Source organism: Bos taurus, chromosome 21, assembly GCF_002263795.3.
Source record: "Bos taurus isolate L1 Dominette 01449 registration number 42190680 breed Hereford chromosome 21, ARS-UCD2.0, whole genome shotgun sequence".
Lineage (NCBI taxonomy): Eukaryota > Metazoa > Chordata > Mammalia > Artiodactyla > Bovidae > Bos > Bos taurus.
Genome location: NC_037348.1, coordinates 45,266,826 through 45,284,674, shown reverse-complemented (window position 1 = coordinate 45,284,674; position 17,849 = coordinate 45,266,826). Strand labels below are relative to the sequence as shown.

General features: G+C 37.0%; 1 protein-coding gene across 4 annotated transcripts in view; it reads left to right on the top strand.

Moving 5' to 3' along the window:
* Positions 1-12,794, top strand: part of LOC613444 (RIKEN cDNA 2700097O09Rik-like) — a 29,251-nt gene extending 16,457 nt beyond the window's left edge. For 2 of the 4 annotated variants that reach the window (XM_005222052.4, XM_015459286.3), the window contains exons 3-8: positions 928-1,066; positions 3,223-3,344; positions 5,189-5,299; positions 7,209-7,315; positions 10,951-11,041; positions 12,481-12,794. In XM_005222052.4, the coding sequence (XP_005222109.1) occupies positions 928-1,066; positions 3,223-3,344; positions 5,189-5,299; positions 7,209-7,315; positions 10,951-11,041; positions 12,481-12,597 (687 nt within the window). In that variant the 3' untranslated portion in view covers positions 12,598-12,794. The remainder of the gene's footprint in view (positions 1-927; positions 1,067-3,222; positions 3,345-5,188; positions 5,300-7,208; positions 7,316-10,950; positions 11,042-12,480) is intronic. The other 2 variants (NM_001076273.1, XM_005222053.5) reach the window with 2 other exon arrangements.
* The last annotated feature ends 5,055 nt before the right edge of the window (positions 12,795-17,849 follow it).

The following is a 17,849-nucleotide window of genomic DNA, read 5'->3' as shown; positions in this document are numbered from 1 at the left end:
ATTCCTAGTGCTACTTGAGGTTTCTCCTATTCTTCTCTAACCCCATTAGCCTTTCCAGTCTAATCATTAGTCCTGAATTCTGCTTTTTCATTTGGTGCTTCATCCATTTCCCCAATTCTTTTGAGTCGGTAATCCTCTGGTTCCCTAGTACCATTCATTCAAAAGATATTTTTTGAGGGTGTCCTGTTTCCCAAGCAGACCCCACCCCACCCCAAATCAAGGCCCAACAATACAACAGTAATCTGTCCCTGCCTATGTAATTGTCTTGGTTTTCTCTGCCCTGTTCCATTTCCCTGACTTTTATCAAGGGTGAAGTTCACTCTTTTGTTGATTCTTTATTATCGTTGAAGTAGAAGGGATCAAACTTCTTTTTGCTTTGTAGCTGCTTGCTGTTATATCATGTACTACCAGCATTAAGTGTTATTATTTGTAAGCATGGAATTTTACTAAACATTTTTTATTATTTGAAAACTTTGCTTCTGGGAAAAGATTACTTGCCAAGTATTTTGATGGATAAGTCCCTGTCATGTAGGACTCAGAAGACATGGTATTAGTTTCTATTCTCCCTCTGAACTAACTAGTGTCGTTTCTTGGGAGAAATCTCTCTGGGTATGTTTCCTTATTTGTAAAGTATATTACTTAGGATGGACAAAATGATCTCAGAATACTCCTTTCAACTAAAATTTTTATCTGTTTCTCATAGCCATGTTTTGCATCATGACATGGTCAAATAGCAAGTTGCCAGTGTCTCAAAAATAGCATGAAAGCAGAGCTGAGTTGCCGACTTCCATAAGCGAAACTCGTCTTTCTGGTTGTTGTTGCTCTCAGAACTTCAGCATATGAACCACTGATGTTTTGCCTTATTTAGCAATAAAAAGAGACTTCTTTGTACTCTGTTTCTTTTGATGTTTTTCTTCTTTCCACCAGATACAGCAGCAGCCAGAACCCACAGTTCACGTTGATGCATTCCTTTACGATGAAGACTTTATTGATTCATTATGTGAGGAAGGAAAAATGAGCAGAAACTACTGTGTTGTGTGCGGCTCACATCAGACGGCACCTCTAGGTGGGCACTCCAGCCTGCAAACCTGACGACTTCGTGTGCGCTTTTCCTTACATGTCATGACTATGCAGATTCTTGACCAGGCATTCACTGTTTTTGGTTTTTTTTTTAAAGCAAAAGGCCAACCTGCAACCTAGCTATTACCAATTACTGAAATCAGAGAAACTAAATAGAAACATTGTCCAGGGAGGTTAGGCCACTTCATGTCCCCCACGGGAGTATTTCTGCTTTTTACTGAACATATTTAATAGGAGGTGACTTCTCAGGTCCTGAAACTAATTGGAAGTGGTTGAATATAGGAAAACTAACTCATACTTTATATACTCAAAAAAGATTTACATTTATCCATAGCGGTGATTTATTTATAGTGAGAAATATAACTGCCAAGGGAGCTGAAAACTTTCTCCCCATAAAACTATCTACTTGTGAAGTCAGATAGTAATCCAATATTGTTGGATGGGCGTGAACTTAGAGGACAGAGATGGATAATCTTGAGAGTTTATGCAGGCGGTGATTTGACCACATGGAGCATCTCCTGTCTGTAACACAGGACAGCTCTAGTAATAGTCTCCTGCATGTCTGTCCCTCAAATGCAACACCTGTGTTTCAAACAGGAAACTAGACTGACTCCATGCTGCTAAGATGTAAACTCTTCTGTTACTATATCTTTTGTTCAAACGGGATATGATTGTCTAGGGTATACTTTAAACGTGCTATTTCAGTCTCCCTGCCAACCTAGATGTTGAGGCATTGCTTAGAGTGGGTGAGTAGTAATGTGCTCATGTTACTAATCTTAGATATTATTATTCTCAAAAGTTCACTACTACCAAATTTGTAATATGTAGCTAATACAAATTTATTGTACCTGTATTATAGTTGGGGGTGAAACTACCCTGGTTTACTGCTTTAAGATTCTATTTTTAAATAGTGCTCATAGTTGCCATTTGAAGTGGTTGAAGTTCACAGAATAGAAAAAGACTTAGACAAGAACAATAGAGGGGAAATTAAAAACTGAATTCTAACTATAACACCGTATCAGGTCTGATGTACAGAAATTTATAGAAGAGCTATGTTCGACAAAGAAAAATTTGGAGATTAGGATGCATTTTCTCATAAAAATCAGATTATAAATAGTGACTGGGTGCCCAGACCAGCCCAGATAACTACAGTGACTGTGAGAAAGCTGTGACGGTGTGGGGCTCTTCTTCCCTATATGAAAGGAGCTTGTCAGCTTTAAGACACTAATGACGACTGTAGCCTAGGGCAGAAGCACTGATGTGGCAAAGAGGGCAGTGAGGACGAGGGGAGATAAGGACTGTGGTACTCAGTGCCTTTGCACCCCACCACCTCCAGTGTTACTTCTGAGGCCTAGTCACCCTTTTTTTCCTTCTAGGGATTAGCCTGCTTGCTTCCATTTTATTTGCCACCATTCATTAGTTATGATCAAAATTTCCTGACCATTAGATTATGTACTAGCACACAATAAAGAAAATCTTTGGGTTACCTCCATATCAGAAAAAACAGACTCAGGCTCTCCCAAGTATTTCATTATAGAAATAATGGAGTGAGAAAATGGGCTAGGAGGCTAGAAATTATAGCAATTAAACTAAGGGAAATAACAATTTAGGAGTGTCTTAACCTCCTCCCATACCACCCATCTCCAGCTTTTCAGACCACGCTTTTAGGTTGGGCAGGGTGCCACACTCCAGAGATGGTCATTCATTTGGTAGTTTACAGTCTATGTAGCGAGAGGTGGCGGCTCTGTGGATGCCTCTGGGGTAGAATGAGGAAAACAGGTGCTATGGGAATTAGGAAGCAGTCTCAGGGAAAAGCGGTTCATTGGGAGACGAGGAAGGGAAAGGCCTAGGCCACCCTAGAGGGTGGTAGAGAAAGAGATGAGAAGCATGGGGGTAAGGACAGCCAGCTGAGTAACCGTTTTCTAGTGCCCTAAATGTCAGAGATTGTGCGTTTATTCTTGTGTCTTACAGTTCAGAGTGAATGAGTGCAAAGTTATCACACTAATGTTTTCCAAATAACCTCTGAATGGCTTTCATCAATTAAGAAAAGCATGAAATATACTTTATAGGTGAAAGAATTAGAAGTACAGAATGGAATTGTTAATCCTCAAGCAAAATTTAATATTTGTTCTCATTCTCCAGGATTTATTTCTCATTCCTTCTCTCTCATGGAATTGAAATTCATTTATCATCACGTACTCCCCGATCTGTCGGGAAAGGTCTTGGTTGACGTTGGCTCCAGGCTTGGCACCGTCCTTTATGGGGTAAAGTCCAACTTGTGGACATAGGCAACATTTGGAAATACTTTCTTCTTCTAGCAACAGTTTTGCCTGCCACCATCTAAGGTGACAGCTTGGCTTTATTTATTAGAGTAATAGAGTAATATGGTTAAAATAGTGTATTGAATTGGGACTTTTCAAAGGCCAGCTCTCTGATCTCCTTTTCTGGTTTGTCTCTGTCACACAAGTGAAGGAATTTCAGCAAAACAGGAACAGATGGCCCTCATAACACTTTGGTATTCTGTCACTCACTCACCGTGCTTCTAACTCCATTTTCTGTCCTGTCATAAAATAGTATAGCACACTGAGCTTTGATAAGAGCTCTTATAAAACTGACAAATTCGCTCGACTAGGGAATTGCTTACAGCCATGAGCAAATCACTCCACACCCCTGGCATCAATATCCTCACCTGTAAGTGAGCAAGGCAAATGATATCATCTTGGACACAGGACACACCGTGGTTTTCAGTGATTCCAAAGTCTGAACGTAGATTTTTGTGTCTGAGATATCAGTTCAATGTGACTCTTTAAAAAGAATTCAAATCATGAATATTTTTAATATTCTTAAATGGTTTTATCAAAAAAACTGAAATGTGGTTTCTGGTTGTCATTAGCAGACGTGTTAAAACATGTGGCCAGCAGCAGTAGAAGTTCATGCCAGGAACAGGCTCTGTCTGTTCCCAGCATCACTGCCTGCTCTAAACAGAAACAGTTAACCCTTTCATGCTTCATTTATTTTTCAGCATTGACTTTTATTCTACAGTTAGAAAAGACAGCCATAATAGAAAGTACAGTTTATCTGCTGATTTTGCTTGGCGAACATTAGAGATTATGATTGTTTACCATATTTTGTCCACTCTTGTTTATTTTTTTATTTGTTAGAAACAAATATAGCTGAATAATTGTGACTGTGCAAGTGTTTGGTAGCATCAATGAGTTTAAACATATGGTCATTTTCCTCTATAGAGGTCCCTGATTCAGTCAACAATATTTTTTTTTTGAGTACATGCATAAGCTTTGTTGAACATACTCTAAATATATGTGGTGAGCTATAAATATAAATTGAGCTTACAAATAAGTGTTAGTTGATGTAAAATGATCTTCAGAATATGATTTGACCTCTCCTTCTAGATTGTTTTTGTTATTACAACCAAAAATAGATAGGTAATAATACATAGTCTGTTTTTGATGATCGTTGTTAACCGATGGCCAGTTATCTTTGATGGACTTACCGAACAGCAAGCTGGCTTCCATAAGCTAAACAGGACACACCTCCTGCCACCCACATCTTATGTCAGACTGTGCTGAGTGTCCATCATATTTCCGATAGGTTAACACCGTCCTTACTTTGCCCTGATGTAACATTCCAAGAAATTCCAAGAAATAGGGTATTAAAGAAAGAATCTATTTGTGATCACTTTCCTTATTTCCAATTTTGTTGAATGCAGCTTTATTGAGAAAAGTAAGAAATCAATCCTTAAAACCATTATTACTTTATTTTTATGCTTTTAGGAAGTTTAGCCTTTATTTGGAAAAAATGTATTGTTCTACAAATATACATAAAGGGAGGGCTTAAAATAGTAATATTTGATAAATAAGATAAAATTACTTTTAAATAATGGAAATTAATAAACTACAATTGAGGTCTTGATGAGTAAGAGTCTAAGTTCTTGAAGTTGTTTTATATAAATTATGTAATGTTATTTATCTTTACTTTTATTTTTAGTTTATTGAATTCTGTTTTAAAAGTTTGACTTTTAAAATTTCAAGTAGAAAGAAATCCACAACTAAAAGTTAATTCTTTTGTATCATGTGTCTTCATATTTTAGGGTTATCTTTACAGTTCAGCATCACAACTGTATGGAGTAGAACTGAATGGAGACTTTTGCCAGTTGCAGGAAATGGTCATAAAAAAGTATCAGTTCACTGACAGAATAAAGGTACTTTTTAAAATATTTATTCTGTTATCCATTGTGTAGCAAATTTAGCCAAGATTCTTCTGCATTGGAGTTGGAAAATTTTTGAACCTATCCTTCATTGCTGTTGTATGGAAATAGATTGAGTTAACATTTTATAACAATAATGAAGATGAATTATTATCATTATGTTCCACTCATACTTTTCTCTTCCTCCTCAATTTATTAGAAAGTAGAATCTTTTTTCTAAGTTTTTTCATATCAACTATAGATTTGTTAGCAGCAATTTTAAATATCTTCATGTTGTCAGATGTGTATTTAATTAAACCCTGAATGTTGCAAGTAAGCAAAAAGATTAAGTAATGCTCTCAGTTCTTTATCGTCTTTTATAAACTTGCAAGAGGAATTGTGGGTACCACAGAATAACAGTTCATGGGAGAAGGATCCCCTAAGTTGGGCTATGACAGAAATTTTCTGTTTTTTATAGGTAAGGGAAAAAATAACCAGAAAGGGGAAAGGAAGTTTTTTGGTTAATGCCATAGTCCTTATCATTTCACTAGTGATCCTACACTTCTAATGGCTGTGCAGAGAAGTACTGAGTATCTAAGGATCTCTGGTGTTCAGTTCAATCTAATATTCAAAGACATATCTTAGTAAGATTCAGAATCTAGCCTTCCCCTTTTTATAGAAGGAAAGCTTTTCATTCTCTTCCTCCTTTCATCCTTCCTTTTTTTCTCTCTCTCATCTTATAAATTGAGAGGCAAGTGATCAAAGAGAATTCATTGTCCAATATTAAATTTATAGATTTTTCTCACTATTCCATATTTAGTGAACAAAAACACACTGCTGTTACATAATAAATCACATAAATAACAGGAATATCAATTTAATTAGAAATCAAGAGGGTGGGAAGATTTGGGAGAATGGCATTGAAACATGTAAAATATCATGTATGAAACGAGATGCCAGTCCAGGTTCAATGCACGATACTGGATGCTTGGGGCTAGTGCACTGGGATGACCCAGAGGGATGGTATGGGGAGGGAGGAGGGAGGAGGGTTCAGGATGGGGAGCACATGTATACCTGTGATGGATGCATTTTGATATTTGCAAAACTAATACAATATTGTAAAGTTTAAAAATAAAATTAAAAAAAAAAAAAAGAAATCAAGATTTAAACATTCTGAAAAATACCTCTGAATATTATTTATTTGTAAGACTAAGTGTTTTTTTGGAAAAAAAATCATATAATACAAAAAACTTTTTCTCTTCTTTTAAAATAAAAGTTAATTTGCTTTGCTCTTGAGTAAATAAATATTTCTTCATGTTATCTTGCGTGTGTTCTACAAGACTTATTGATTATAGTCTAAGGTAATTTTTTGAGGTATATAATTTTTTAATAAATTATTTTGTTTGCTTTCTTGGATAGATAATATATTCAAGTAAATTTTGGATGAAGAGTCAGACAAGGCCAGTTAACATATTTGTATTAACATTTTACAAATTACTTTTTAAACTTTACTTAGTCCCGTTTGATTCTGTGAATCAGGACAGATATTACTCCATTTTATTTGTGAAGACACTTGACTACTCAAATGTATAAACCTAGTTGATAATGCAGCCAGATTTGAACCTAGGTCCTTTGACTCATAACTACTGATACAGTAGAAACAGCTCTGAATTAGGAGTGAGGAGAGTATAATTATGACTATATAAACAAGTCTATCTAAAAAATAAAGTTTTCACAAGTTTATGGTTTTTATTAGATATTAAGTATCTTCCATAGGCATTAGTATTAAATATACTGTACTCTCATTTTAAGAAGTGTGAATCTCCCTTACTGCCTGTCTCACAATGTCATTGAATGAACAACTATTTCTTAAGTGGTTATGTGATATGGTGTCCTTGTTCTCTTCCATGAATTCATTCTTTAGGTGCTTCATGCAGACATTTGTACACAAGGTTCACTTCTGCAGAATGCTGATGTTATTATAATGAATAATGTCTTCGAATATTTTCTTAATGAGGCAGAACAGGCCAGGTACGTTATTTATTTATTTATTTTGGCATGGCCAGGCTTGTAGGACTTTCATTCCCCTACCACAGATTGAACTTGGGGCCCTGGAGTGGTATTAAACTTTTTAGAAATGACCTCAACTCTCAGGAGATTATATTAAAGAAAATGTGTTATGTCTAAGTGAAAATAAAAATAAACTTTGGTTGTCTAACCTTGTAAAATATTACATCTGATTTTGAGGAGATAGAAAATGGTGTCATGCAATGTATGGTAAAAACCACTACAATATTGTAAAGTAATTAGTCTCCAATTAAAATAAATAAATACATTAAAAAAAAAAGAAACTGGTGTCATGACCCAAGCTTTGGCTTTGCGGTCAGGGATGCAAGAAGTTGTCGGTTCCCAGTGAGTCTTAAATTTTTTTCTGCCTCAGTTTTCTTTTCTTTGAAAAAACACATGTCCTTTGCTATCCTATCACAAAATGATGGGAATTAACTGCGTAAATGACTACAGAACAAGATATAAGAATATTCACCTAAAAAACAATGACTGACTACCAAATTTTTAAAATGTTCTTGAGATAGTAATAGTCGGTTCCTAGACTTTATTCCACTATTTAAACAATAGAAAAATTAGCAAATCTGTGATCAGTTTTTTATGTTTGTTTCTTTTTTTTTTAATTTTTGACTATACTACATTGCTTGTGGGATCTTAGTTCCCCAGGCAGGGATCTTACCCATGCTCTAGGCAGTGAAAGCATGGAGTCCTAACCACTGGACCGTGGGGAGTTCCCTGTGACTTTTCTGACTTCTCATCAAGACTTACAGGCTCCTCTAATTTGAAAATTCTTACAGTCCAAGACACTGATTTTCTAGTCAGTTAGGCTTATTAACTTATTTACCATGACATACGTGACTCTAGATATAGGAAACCACCTTTCCATACGCATGAAAGGACATTACATTCACGTTTGGATTAGTGCATCAGGGAGATTTCTACTGCTTAGAAATAAAAAGGTGTATAATTATAGACCATAAACAGTTAATATGGAGTAGATTCTTGAATGACTAAACCTCTGTCTGCTATCCCTTTACCTTCTCTCTCTCTCTCTCTCTCACACACACACACACGCACACACATCTATTACTTCTAGGTTAAGATCCGTACAAAATTGGCAATGTAAATTGTTTATAAAGAAACTTGTTCAACAGAAAACTAATCATATCATCAAAGAGCAGCCAGAATAGGTAATGATTTTTTGTTCACAGGGTAAAGACCAGAAACACAACATGAACAGTTGTTTTAATCATATTGCACTCTTTAAACTTAATTTCCAGTGGACAGAGTTTGTGTAGCTTTTTACCTTTTCAAGTTCTTGTTCAGTCCAGTTCAGTTCAGTCGCTCAGTCTTGTCCGACTCTTTGTGACCCCATGAATGTCAGCACGCCAGGCCTCCCTGTCCATCACCATCTCCCTGAGTTCATTCAAACTCAGGTGCATCAAGTCGGTAATGCCATCCAGCCATCTCATCCTCTGTCATCCCCTTTTCCTCCTGCCCCCAATCCCTCCCAGCATCAGAGTCTTTTCCAATGAGTCAACTCTTCACATGAGGTGGCCAAAGTACTGGAGTTTCAGCTTTAGCATCATTCCTTCCAAAGAACACCCTGGGCTGATGTCCTTTAGAATGGACTGGTTGGATCTCCTTGCAGTCCAAGGGACTCTCAAGAGTCTTCTCCAACACCACAGTTCATAAGTATCAATTCTTCGGTGCTCAGCTTTCTTCACAGTCCAACTCTCGCATCCATACATGACCACTGGAAAAACCAACTTCATGACCAGTGGTCAAAACATTACATAATGGTTAGAGAATGAAATAATACCAACATTGCTGCTGCTGCTGCTAAGTCGCTTCAGTCGTGTCCGACTCTCTGCGACCCCACAGACGGCGGCCCACCAGGCTCCCCCGTCCCTGGGATTCTCCAGGCAAGAACACTGGAGTGGGTTGCCATTTCCTTCTCCAGTGCATGAAAGGGAAAAGTGAAAGTGAAGTCGCTCAGTCATGTCCAACTCTTAGCGACCCCATGGACTGTAGCCCACCAGGCTCCTCCGTCCATGGGATTTTTCCAGGCAAGAGTACTGGAGTGGGGTGCCATTGCCTTCTCCAAATACCGTTATAAGAAGTTAAAAGAGAAAAGCACCTTAAACTCTTGGAAGATTCATAAAGGAAGATTTTAAATGCTGAAGAATGACAGATATTACTGGTCAGCTTGATACTGGAACTGCCGCATGCTTGTGCTATCTTGGAAAATTCATTTGCAAACTCTGCATGACTCACCAAATAGGTATTGACCCCATATGTTCAGTCACTTCTCCAAATTAGTAAAGTGCAATGAATTTTAAATATATATAATTAATTATCTTCATGAATGACAATACACAGGAGAAAATTTAGAAGATAAAGCATCCTGATATTAGAATCATTCTGACAGAACTGATCATTTACTTATATTATTCTATATTGTAGCAAGTAGAGTAAGTCTTAGTTTAAAAGGTACCTCTGTGTATTTTTCCAGTAAGTAAAACCTGTAAACTACTGCAATGACAACTTCTCAGAAGCAGCAAGTGCTATTTTTAGAGCCATGCCAAATCATGCTAATCAGCTTCTTCAGTCTTACTAAACAGACTTGAAAAAACATCATTTTTAGGGAACTGCATCAAAACAACAGACAGCTCTAGCCCAAGCACAGCAATAATTATTATCAAACATTGCTAGTTGGTTTTAGATCTAACCTGAGAAAAAAAAATTTGTTATCATTTTGCCTAATAAGCTCCAGAATGTACTAAACCCAATAGCCATTGCTGTAACTAGAGTAAATGCAAACAACATTGCTGCCCACCTGCCCCACTGCAAAGGGTGCACTTCCTTGCTTTGCTTGACCCCTGCTCCCCAATGGGGTGTACTGTCAAGACTCCTGCAGTGTAGAAATTCCATTCGTGTCTGCACTACAGGCTAATCAAAACTGGTCAGATACTGCCTTCTGACATATACACGTGCACATGGCCTGCCTCTGTGCTTTAAACCTAGCTGATCACACTGAACTTCTCGGGTATCATATTGTCCACAAGGCTTTCCACTGACTATTTCTGACAGCCAAATAAAGTATGATTTTACTCTTGATGTTATTTTAAAAGATCTATATATTATATTCTTATTATTAGCCTTTGCTTGTTTTCTGGCTTCTGTGGCTTTTCTCCATGACTCTTTCCCACCCACTCCCCTCAGCTCTGTTCCATTCTGTAGAAAGTTTGACAGATCATAAAGAATTGAAGGGGCTTTAACCATGATCCAGCTTCGACATCTGTATCAGTTCTGAAAACTTTTTTTGTGGTCTTACTCACAATTGCTTGTATTAACCCTAATCCCCCATCTTGTTAAATCTCTCTCAGTATTGTAACTCCACGATTTTACCAACATCTCTTCAGGAACGGAATTTGCCGATTACTAGTATGTTGCCGCAGGTCAGTTTCCTGCAGGCTAACGTCTTTGCCCATCTGGATTTCTAGATATCACCTATGCTGCATATTCTTTTGTCATCCTCATTTTAAAAAAATATCCAGTACCTGGTAAAACCTAACATAGAAGTTTTTACTGTGTTATAGAGCCTGGGAATATATCTGCCATAATGTAAGGAAACAAGGGTCATTGTTAGTGACAGTGCCAGGTCTGGAAGATTCTCTCTCAGGTCTTCAGGTATGTAAGCTTCTTTCCCAGCATTTTTATTGTCAAAACTTTTCTCCTGCTTTTTTCTGATAGCTGTTACACGCTATCCTAGAAATGTTCAGTCTGAACACAGTGACAACACTAGAAAGAGTAGCAAAACCTTATGGCTTAAGAACTGTTTTGTGGTTTGTTCACATTCCTCCAGAGCTCTGAGAGTGTCATTCGGATCCTGATCTAGATTCCTTTGCTTCTCCACCCAATTTTTCTAACTGTGGAGTTACAGTTTTAGGTTAACAAATGCTATTAAATATTTGTAAGAGACTGAAAAACACCCACATCATAACTTTTTCTCCAGTAAGTGGGCTGGAGGCCACATCCTGAGCACAGTTTAGCTTCTAGGTCAGTTTGGAATCTTGCTCAAGCTGCTTCTATATTCCTCAGATTCTCCATGCAAAATAAAGTTGATACTTAATAATAAGATTCATCCTGATAAATTGACTCTTTTATAAAGGTTAATTAATATTTGTAAAGCTTTTTGAGACCTCTCAATGAGATACTGTAGCATTTCTTAATACAGAATCATATTATCATTTTCTTTCATAATGCTTTCGTTTTGTATAACCTGCCAAATTTAAGTATCTTATTTCTTCCTTTAAGAAATTAAACTATCATGAATAATACCTTCTTTAAAAATTGTTGTCAGTCATCTAAATTACAGTCATGTTTACCATAACAGGAGAAATAATCCAAAGATACATGAAGACATGATGGTAATCTCCCCAGTTCCCTCCCCTTGAGATCCCAACCCCGTGAGTGGTGTGATTCTGCCGTACTTTTCCATACTCATAAAAACACACCTTTAAAATGCATGCTCTCCAATTTATAATGTTTCTATGTATTGAAATAATTAAGTGATTTTCACTTACCAAAGTAAAATGTTTTTGAAAGAGTCCTTACATACGAATTCTTGAATAACATTATTGCTTTCCAATTTAATAAAACTTCTTTAAGTAGGTATATCCATTGGTGGCTCCAGAATTTCTGTGTCTTGGAGACCCAAGTTTGCAGTGTGAAGAGAAGAGCCTGATGAAGGTTATAGAGGGAGATTAGCTCCTTTCATGCAACTTGTTAGCACCATCACTGTGTTTATATGAAGTTTCTCTGTGTACTCCCATTGTTGTTTTAATCTTTTATTGTTTAAGCTAGTTTATTAAACTAGTTACATTAAAATAATTACTCTATTCTATATTTTCTTTATCCCTTCAAGTTCCCAAATCAAGGTAAATTAATTAAGTCCCTGAATCCACAGGCCTGCCATTTACTATGACAAAGAATTGTTCATGTGGCACCGTGTAAAACTTAGTCCCTCTCATTGTAATACTAATCTGATTTCTTGAAATTGAAAAGAGTAGGTTCATTCTGTAATTTTCATATTTGTTTATAATATGAACAACTTTTTTTTCCCTCAGGTTAATATACAGTTATCTCCTTGGGTTGAAGAGATACCTCTGAACTATGATGTATTCCCAGAAAAGGATATTGACAGAGAAGCTCTTGAACAAATACATTTATACAAGATTCTCTGAAACTAAAATAGTCCTGCCTTGGTGTAAAATAATTACAAAATAATTTAAAAGAAACAGAATTTCATATCCTAATACACACTATTTCCTGTGTATTCCTTTCTAGTGTGTGTACATATGCTTGCATATTTGTAAATACTTATATGTATGTATATACAACTTTGTGTGATAATTATATTAAAATTTTATCTGAAAAAAAGGTTTCCCCTGGTTTCTTTGATTCTGTCAAAAATATAAACTTGTATCCTTTAGTCACCAACTCTGTATATGAAGTCCAGATATGACCAAAAAAAAAACATCAGTAGTTTCTATCATGAAAGAGGGGGCAAGGGTAGGTAGAGATCTCATTTCTTAGATCTCTATTCTGTAAGATTCCTGTTGTACACACCTTTATCTGAGGAGACTAGCACAAAGACTAAAATAAAAAATTGCAGTTGCTAGGAAAAAGCAAAACTAGAAAGGTAAACTCTAAAATATAAATTGAGGTGATTTCTGTGGTAGAACAATTACTGGTAATTTATTGTTTTTTCTGTTCTTTTCTGGATTTTCCATTTTTTTCTAAAATGACTGTACTTTTGAAATCAAGAAAAGCAAAACTTTTTTTTTAAAAACAAGAATACAATGAAACATCAAAACTTGAACACTTACTAGTTCTAGTAATTTATATTTAGTATTGCATATAAGTTACTTTTTTATACTAAACTAATCCACATTTTGGAGTTGCAGAACCTTTTGGAGATCTGTCTTTTGAAAGGGATTTATTATACTTTTTGTCATCACTTGCTTATGAAAAATTTGCAGTGGTAGTCAACTCAAACTTTTAAAAGAAAATTATAGACCAATAACCAAACAAAATGCTAAAATAAAAAAATGGGAGTTTGGAACTTTACTATTGATATTAGTAAGGTTAATATTTGGGACCTGGTTAACTGTGGTGTTGGAGAAGACTTTTGAGAGTCCCTTGGACTGCAAGGAGATCCAGCCAGTCCATTCTGAAGATCAGCCCTGGGATTTCTTTGGAAGGAATGATGCTAAAGCTGAAACTCCAGTACTTTGGCCACCTCATGCAAAGAGTTGACTCATTGGAAAAGACTCTGATGCTGGGAGGGATTGGGGGCAGAAGGAGAAGGGGACGACAGAGGATGAGATGGCTGGATGGCATTGCTGACTCGATGGACGTGAGTCTGAGTGAACTCCAGGAGTTGGTGATGGACAGGGAGGCCGGGTGTGCTGCGATTCATGGGGTCACAAGGAGTCGGACACGACTGAGCGACTGATCTGATCTGATAATATTAAATATCAGAATAAATGCTGGATTTCCAATAATATCTTGTTCATTTCCAATAATTTATTAATGGTAACCTATTAAACACTATCATGCTAGTCATCTAAAAAGAAATCACCATAAACTTCTAGCATCTTTGAGTAACAATTGATGGATGTTTCCAGCAGGCTGTGCAGATTTTCTGAGATTAAAGTATTTTAAAATAGCTGGAAGCTGTTATTTATGTGATTGTTTTAATCTATTGGTTTATTATAGTGAAGTTGCTCAGTCAGTCGTGTCCGACTCTTTGCGACCCCATGGACTGTAGCCTATCAGGCTCCTCCATCCATGGGATTTTCCAGGCAAGAGTGCTGGAGTGGATTGCCATTTCCTTCTCCAGGGGATCTTCCTGACCCAGGAATCGAACTCGGGTCTCCCTCATTGCAGGCAGACGCTTTACCGTCTGAGCCACCAGAGATAGTAACTTACATTTAAGCACTTAAATTTCAGACACAACAAAGCATACTAACAATAGCAAATAGAGTATTACATAAGAGTCAATAATCATTCATTAAAAAATGAGTTTACTAATATGACATAATTATAACACTTAATTGAATTTCACTTTATGCTGTGCCTATTCGTAAGAAACTGGTCGCCAAATTCTGAATCCCATCTGCCTAACGTTGATTCAGCTGCTCCTCAGAAGCGTGACCCTCTAAAGCAAAATCTGATGCTGTGGCCCTGGGTGAGTGGAAGAATGCCCATTCCACAAGGCCTTGACAGGACGGAAAGAGCAATAGCAACACTGGATCATGGTGGGCAAGTCTGTAAACCTAGTTTCAATTCATTCAGCCCTCATCTGTAAAATTAAAAGTCTTCAGTTGTTGTTAGTGGAATACAGTCAAGAGTAAAGATTATAGATGGTTTCCATAGAGATGTGATTTAAATTACAGAAAAAATGGATGGTTGTTTAAATACTGTTGTCACGGCTATGATTTTAGATGTTAAACTATGGATCTTTAAGTTGATAGAGCAGAAAAAAAGATGTAAATGGTCTAACATACTGGAAAGTATCCTGTGTGATATGTATATGCTTAACACATTTTTAAACGAATGCTTGAGGCAAATATTAGAACTATAAGATATTGAAGAGACATTCCTATGCCAGTATTAATAGTCTGTAAGTGGAATTATTTAATCTTTAAATGTCTTATTTTTCTGGAGATGATTACTGTATATGCAGAAGCATAGAGGATAATATTGTACTGTGACTATAGTCTGGAATGGGGCTACGTGAGTCTGGCAAAGTGAATGCATGCCAGATCAAAAAGGGCATGGTATGCCAAGGAGATCCCATCTTACTCTAACTTAGGGTGAGCCATTCAAAGTTTTTAAGCAGCATACAGATATGGTCAGAATTAACCTATAGAAACATGATTCTGTAAACATTATCTATGATGATTAAAAACAACAGGCAGTGGGACTTCCCTTGTGGCCCAGTGGTTAAAAATCCACCTTGGAGCTTCCCTGGTGACTCAGTGGTAAAGAATCCGCCCGCCAATGCAGAGGACACGTGTTTGATCCATGGGTCATGGGTCGAGAAGATCCCACATGCCTTGGAGCAATGAAGCCTGTGCGCCAGAGCCTGGGAGCTGCTATACTGAAGCCTAAATGCCCTAGAGCCCATGCTCTGCAACAAGAGAGCCCACTGCAGTGAGAAACCCGCACAACGCAACTGGAGAGGAGCCCTCGCTTGCCACAACTAGAGAAAACCCTGTGCGGCAACAAAGACCCAGGACAGCCAAAAATAAATTTTAAAACATTTTAAATCTCTATAAAAAATAAAGGAATTGGCTTTGCAATGCAGGGGACGTGGGTTCAATCCCTGGTTGGGGAACTAAGATCCCACGTGTTGCAGCTGCTGAACCGGCACACTCTGGAGCCTGCAGGACACAACTAGAGAGTCCATGAGCTGCAATGAAAGATCCCACATGACCCAATAGAGATCTCACATACTGCAACTAAGAAACAAAACAGCCAAATAAATATTAAAAAAAAAAAAATAGGCAAAAGGATACCCTTTTCAGAAAGCCACTTGGTGGTCCAGTGGGTCTAGTAAGAATGAACTAAGACAGCATCTCTGTGGATGGAGGGAAAAGGAATCATATTCAGGAGGACTTCGCACTTTGTTGGGGGAGTACACAAACCTAGAGTGAACAGAATATTTTAAATTACATTTCTAAAGATACACAGGGCTTCCCTGGTGGCTCAGACGATAAAGAATCTGCCTGCAATGCCTGAGACCTGGGTTCGATCCCTGGGTTGGAAAGATTGCCTGGAGAAGGGATAGACTACCCACTCCGGTATTCTGGCCTGGAGAATTTCATGGACAGAGGAGCCTGGCAGGCAACAGTCCATGAGGTTGCAAAGAGTCAGTAAGAAAATCAATGAGGCCTTATAGCAAAATTATTAAGTCAAGAGACAATAGCAAGAAATCTAATGAATGGAATCTCATACTGTCAGCATAATAGTTAAATACTAAGATAAGGCAAAAAAAAAAAAAAGAATGCTGGGAAGCAAAACTTAAGACAATAGCTTGAAAAGAAACCTACTAAGAGTGAGAAACACACAAGATAATGTTATTAGCATTGAAGAGAAGGATTTGGTTGAAGCGTAAGATTTCAAGCATTTTTCATATAAATAAATAAGAACCTAGTGAGAAACACAAAGACAAAACAAACACCTTTAAGGGCTTCTCTGGGGATGTGCTAGAATGGTAAAAGATTTCTGCTTTTAAGAAGAACTCATTTCCTGGATACAATATTAATTAAACGGGGCTTGGAGCTTGAGCTGCTGTTAACTTCCCTAGACTTGTCTAGATGCCTTAAGCAACTCAACCATTTTAGGCTGCAGTTTATTCACTTGTAAAATAAGTTAATTAATGTTTCTGGTCCATGAGTTTCAGAGGAGTATTATGTACATTAACTGAATGATAAACATCTTGAATTACACATATGAAAAAGCACATAAATAGAATTGATTTTAGTCTTTTTATCTAAAGAAGCATCCCAAGAAAATTGATAGATATAATAATCATAATTGTATCAAGCAATTCTATCAATGCTCTATTTCTAAGAACATCGAATTTCAAGTTGTCAACAACGATGATCATCTTGTTGTTAAATTGTCTAAAACTTAATTAACTTTCTCAAATTTCTGCTTTCTTTGAGGAAGATGAGCATATCCTCAAACTAAGCTCCTAGGAATAAATTCAATGTGGATTACTGAAAATGTAATCCTTTAGACTAAGAAGAAACAAATGTATGAAAACCTCACCTAAATCTAATGGACGGAAAATATCACAAGTTAAGGAATCAATTTCTAACTAGGCTCTATTAAAACACTTCCATACTGACCTAAATCAAAGACAGATTCCCAGACCGGAAAAGTGATTATATTTAAATCCTGAGTCCTCAAGGAACATTTTCAGGCAAAACAGAAAAACCCTAAAATTTATTGACACATATTTTATATCTGACACTTTACCTATTGATCCTGTTAACAACCCAATGGCATAAGAGCTATTAATCTCATTTAGTGAGAATTTCTGTAAATGTGGCTCAGCAGTGAAGAATCTGCCTGCAATGCAAGAGACGTGGGTTGGATTCCTGGGTTGGGAAGATCCCCTGGAAAAAGAAATGGTGACCCACTCCAGTATTCTTGCCTGGAGAATCCCATGGACAGAGGAGCCTGGTGGGCTACTGTCCGAAGGGTCGTAAAAGTGGTAGACATGACTGAGCAACTAAACAACAAACAGCAGATGAGTAAACAGTTTTAGTGAAGGTAAGAAACTTTCAAAGTCGTTCAACTAGTAAATCGCAAGGGCAAGATTCAACACTGTTTTCTACCAACTCCAAAACCTATGCTCTTTTGCTATGCTGCCTCTATATTTTACATTTCATAGTCTAATATTAATGGCAAAATCAAC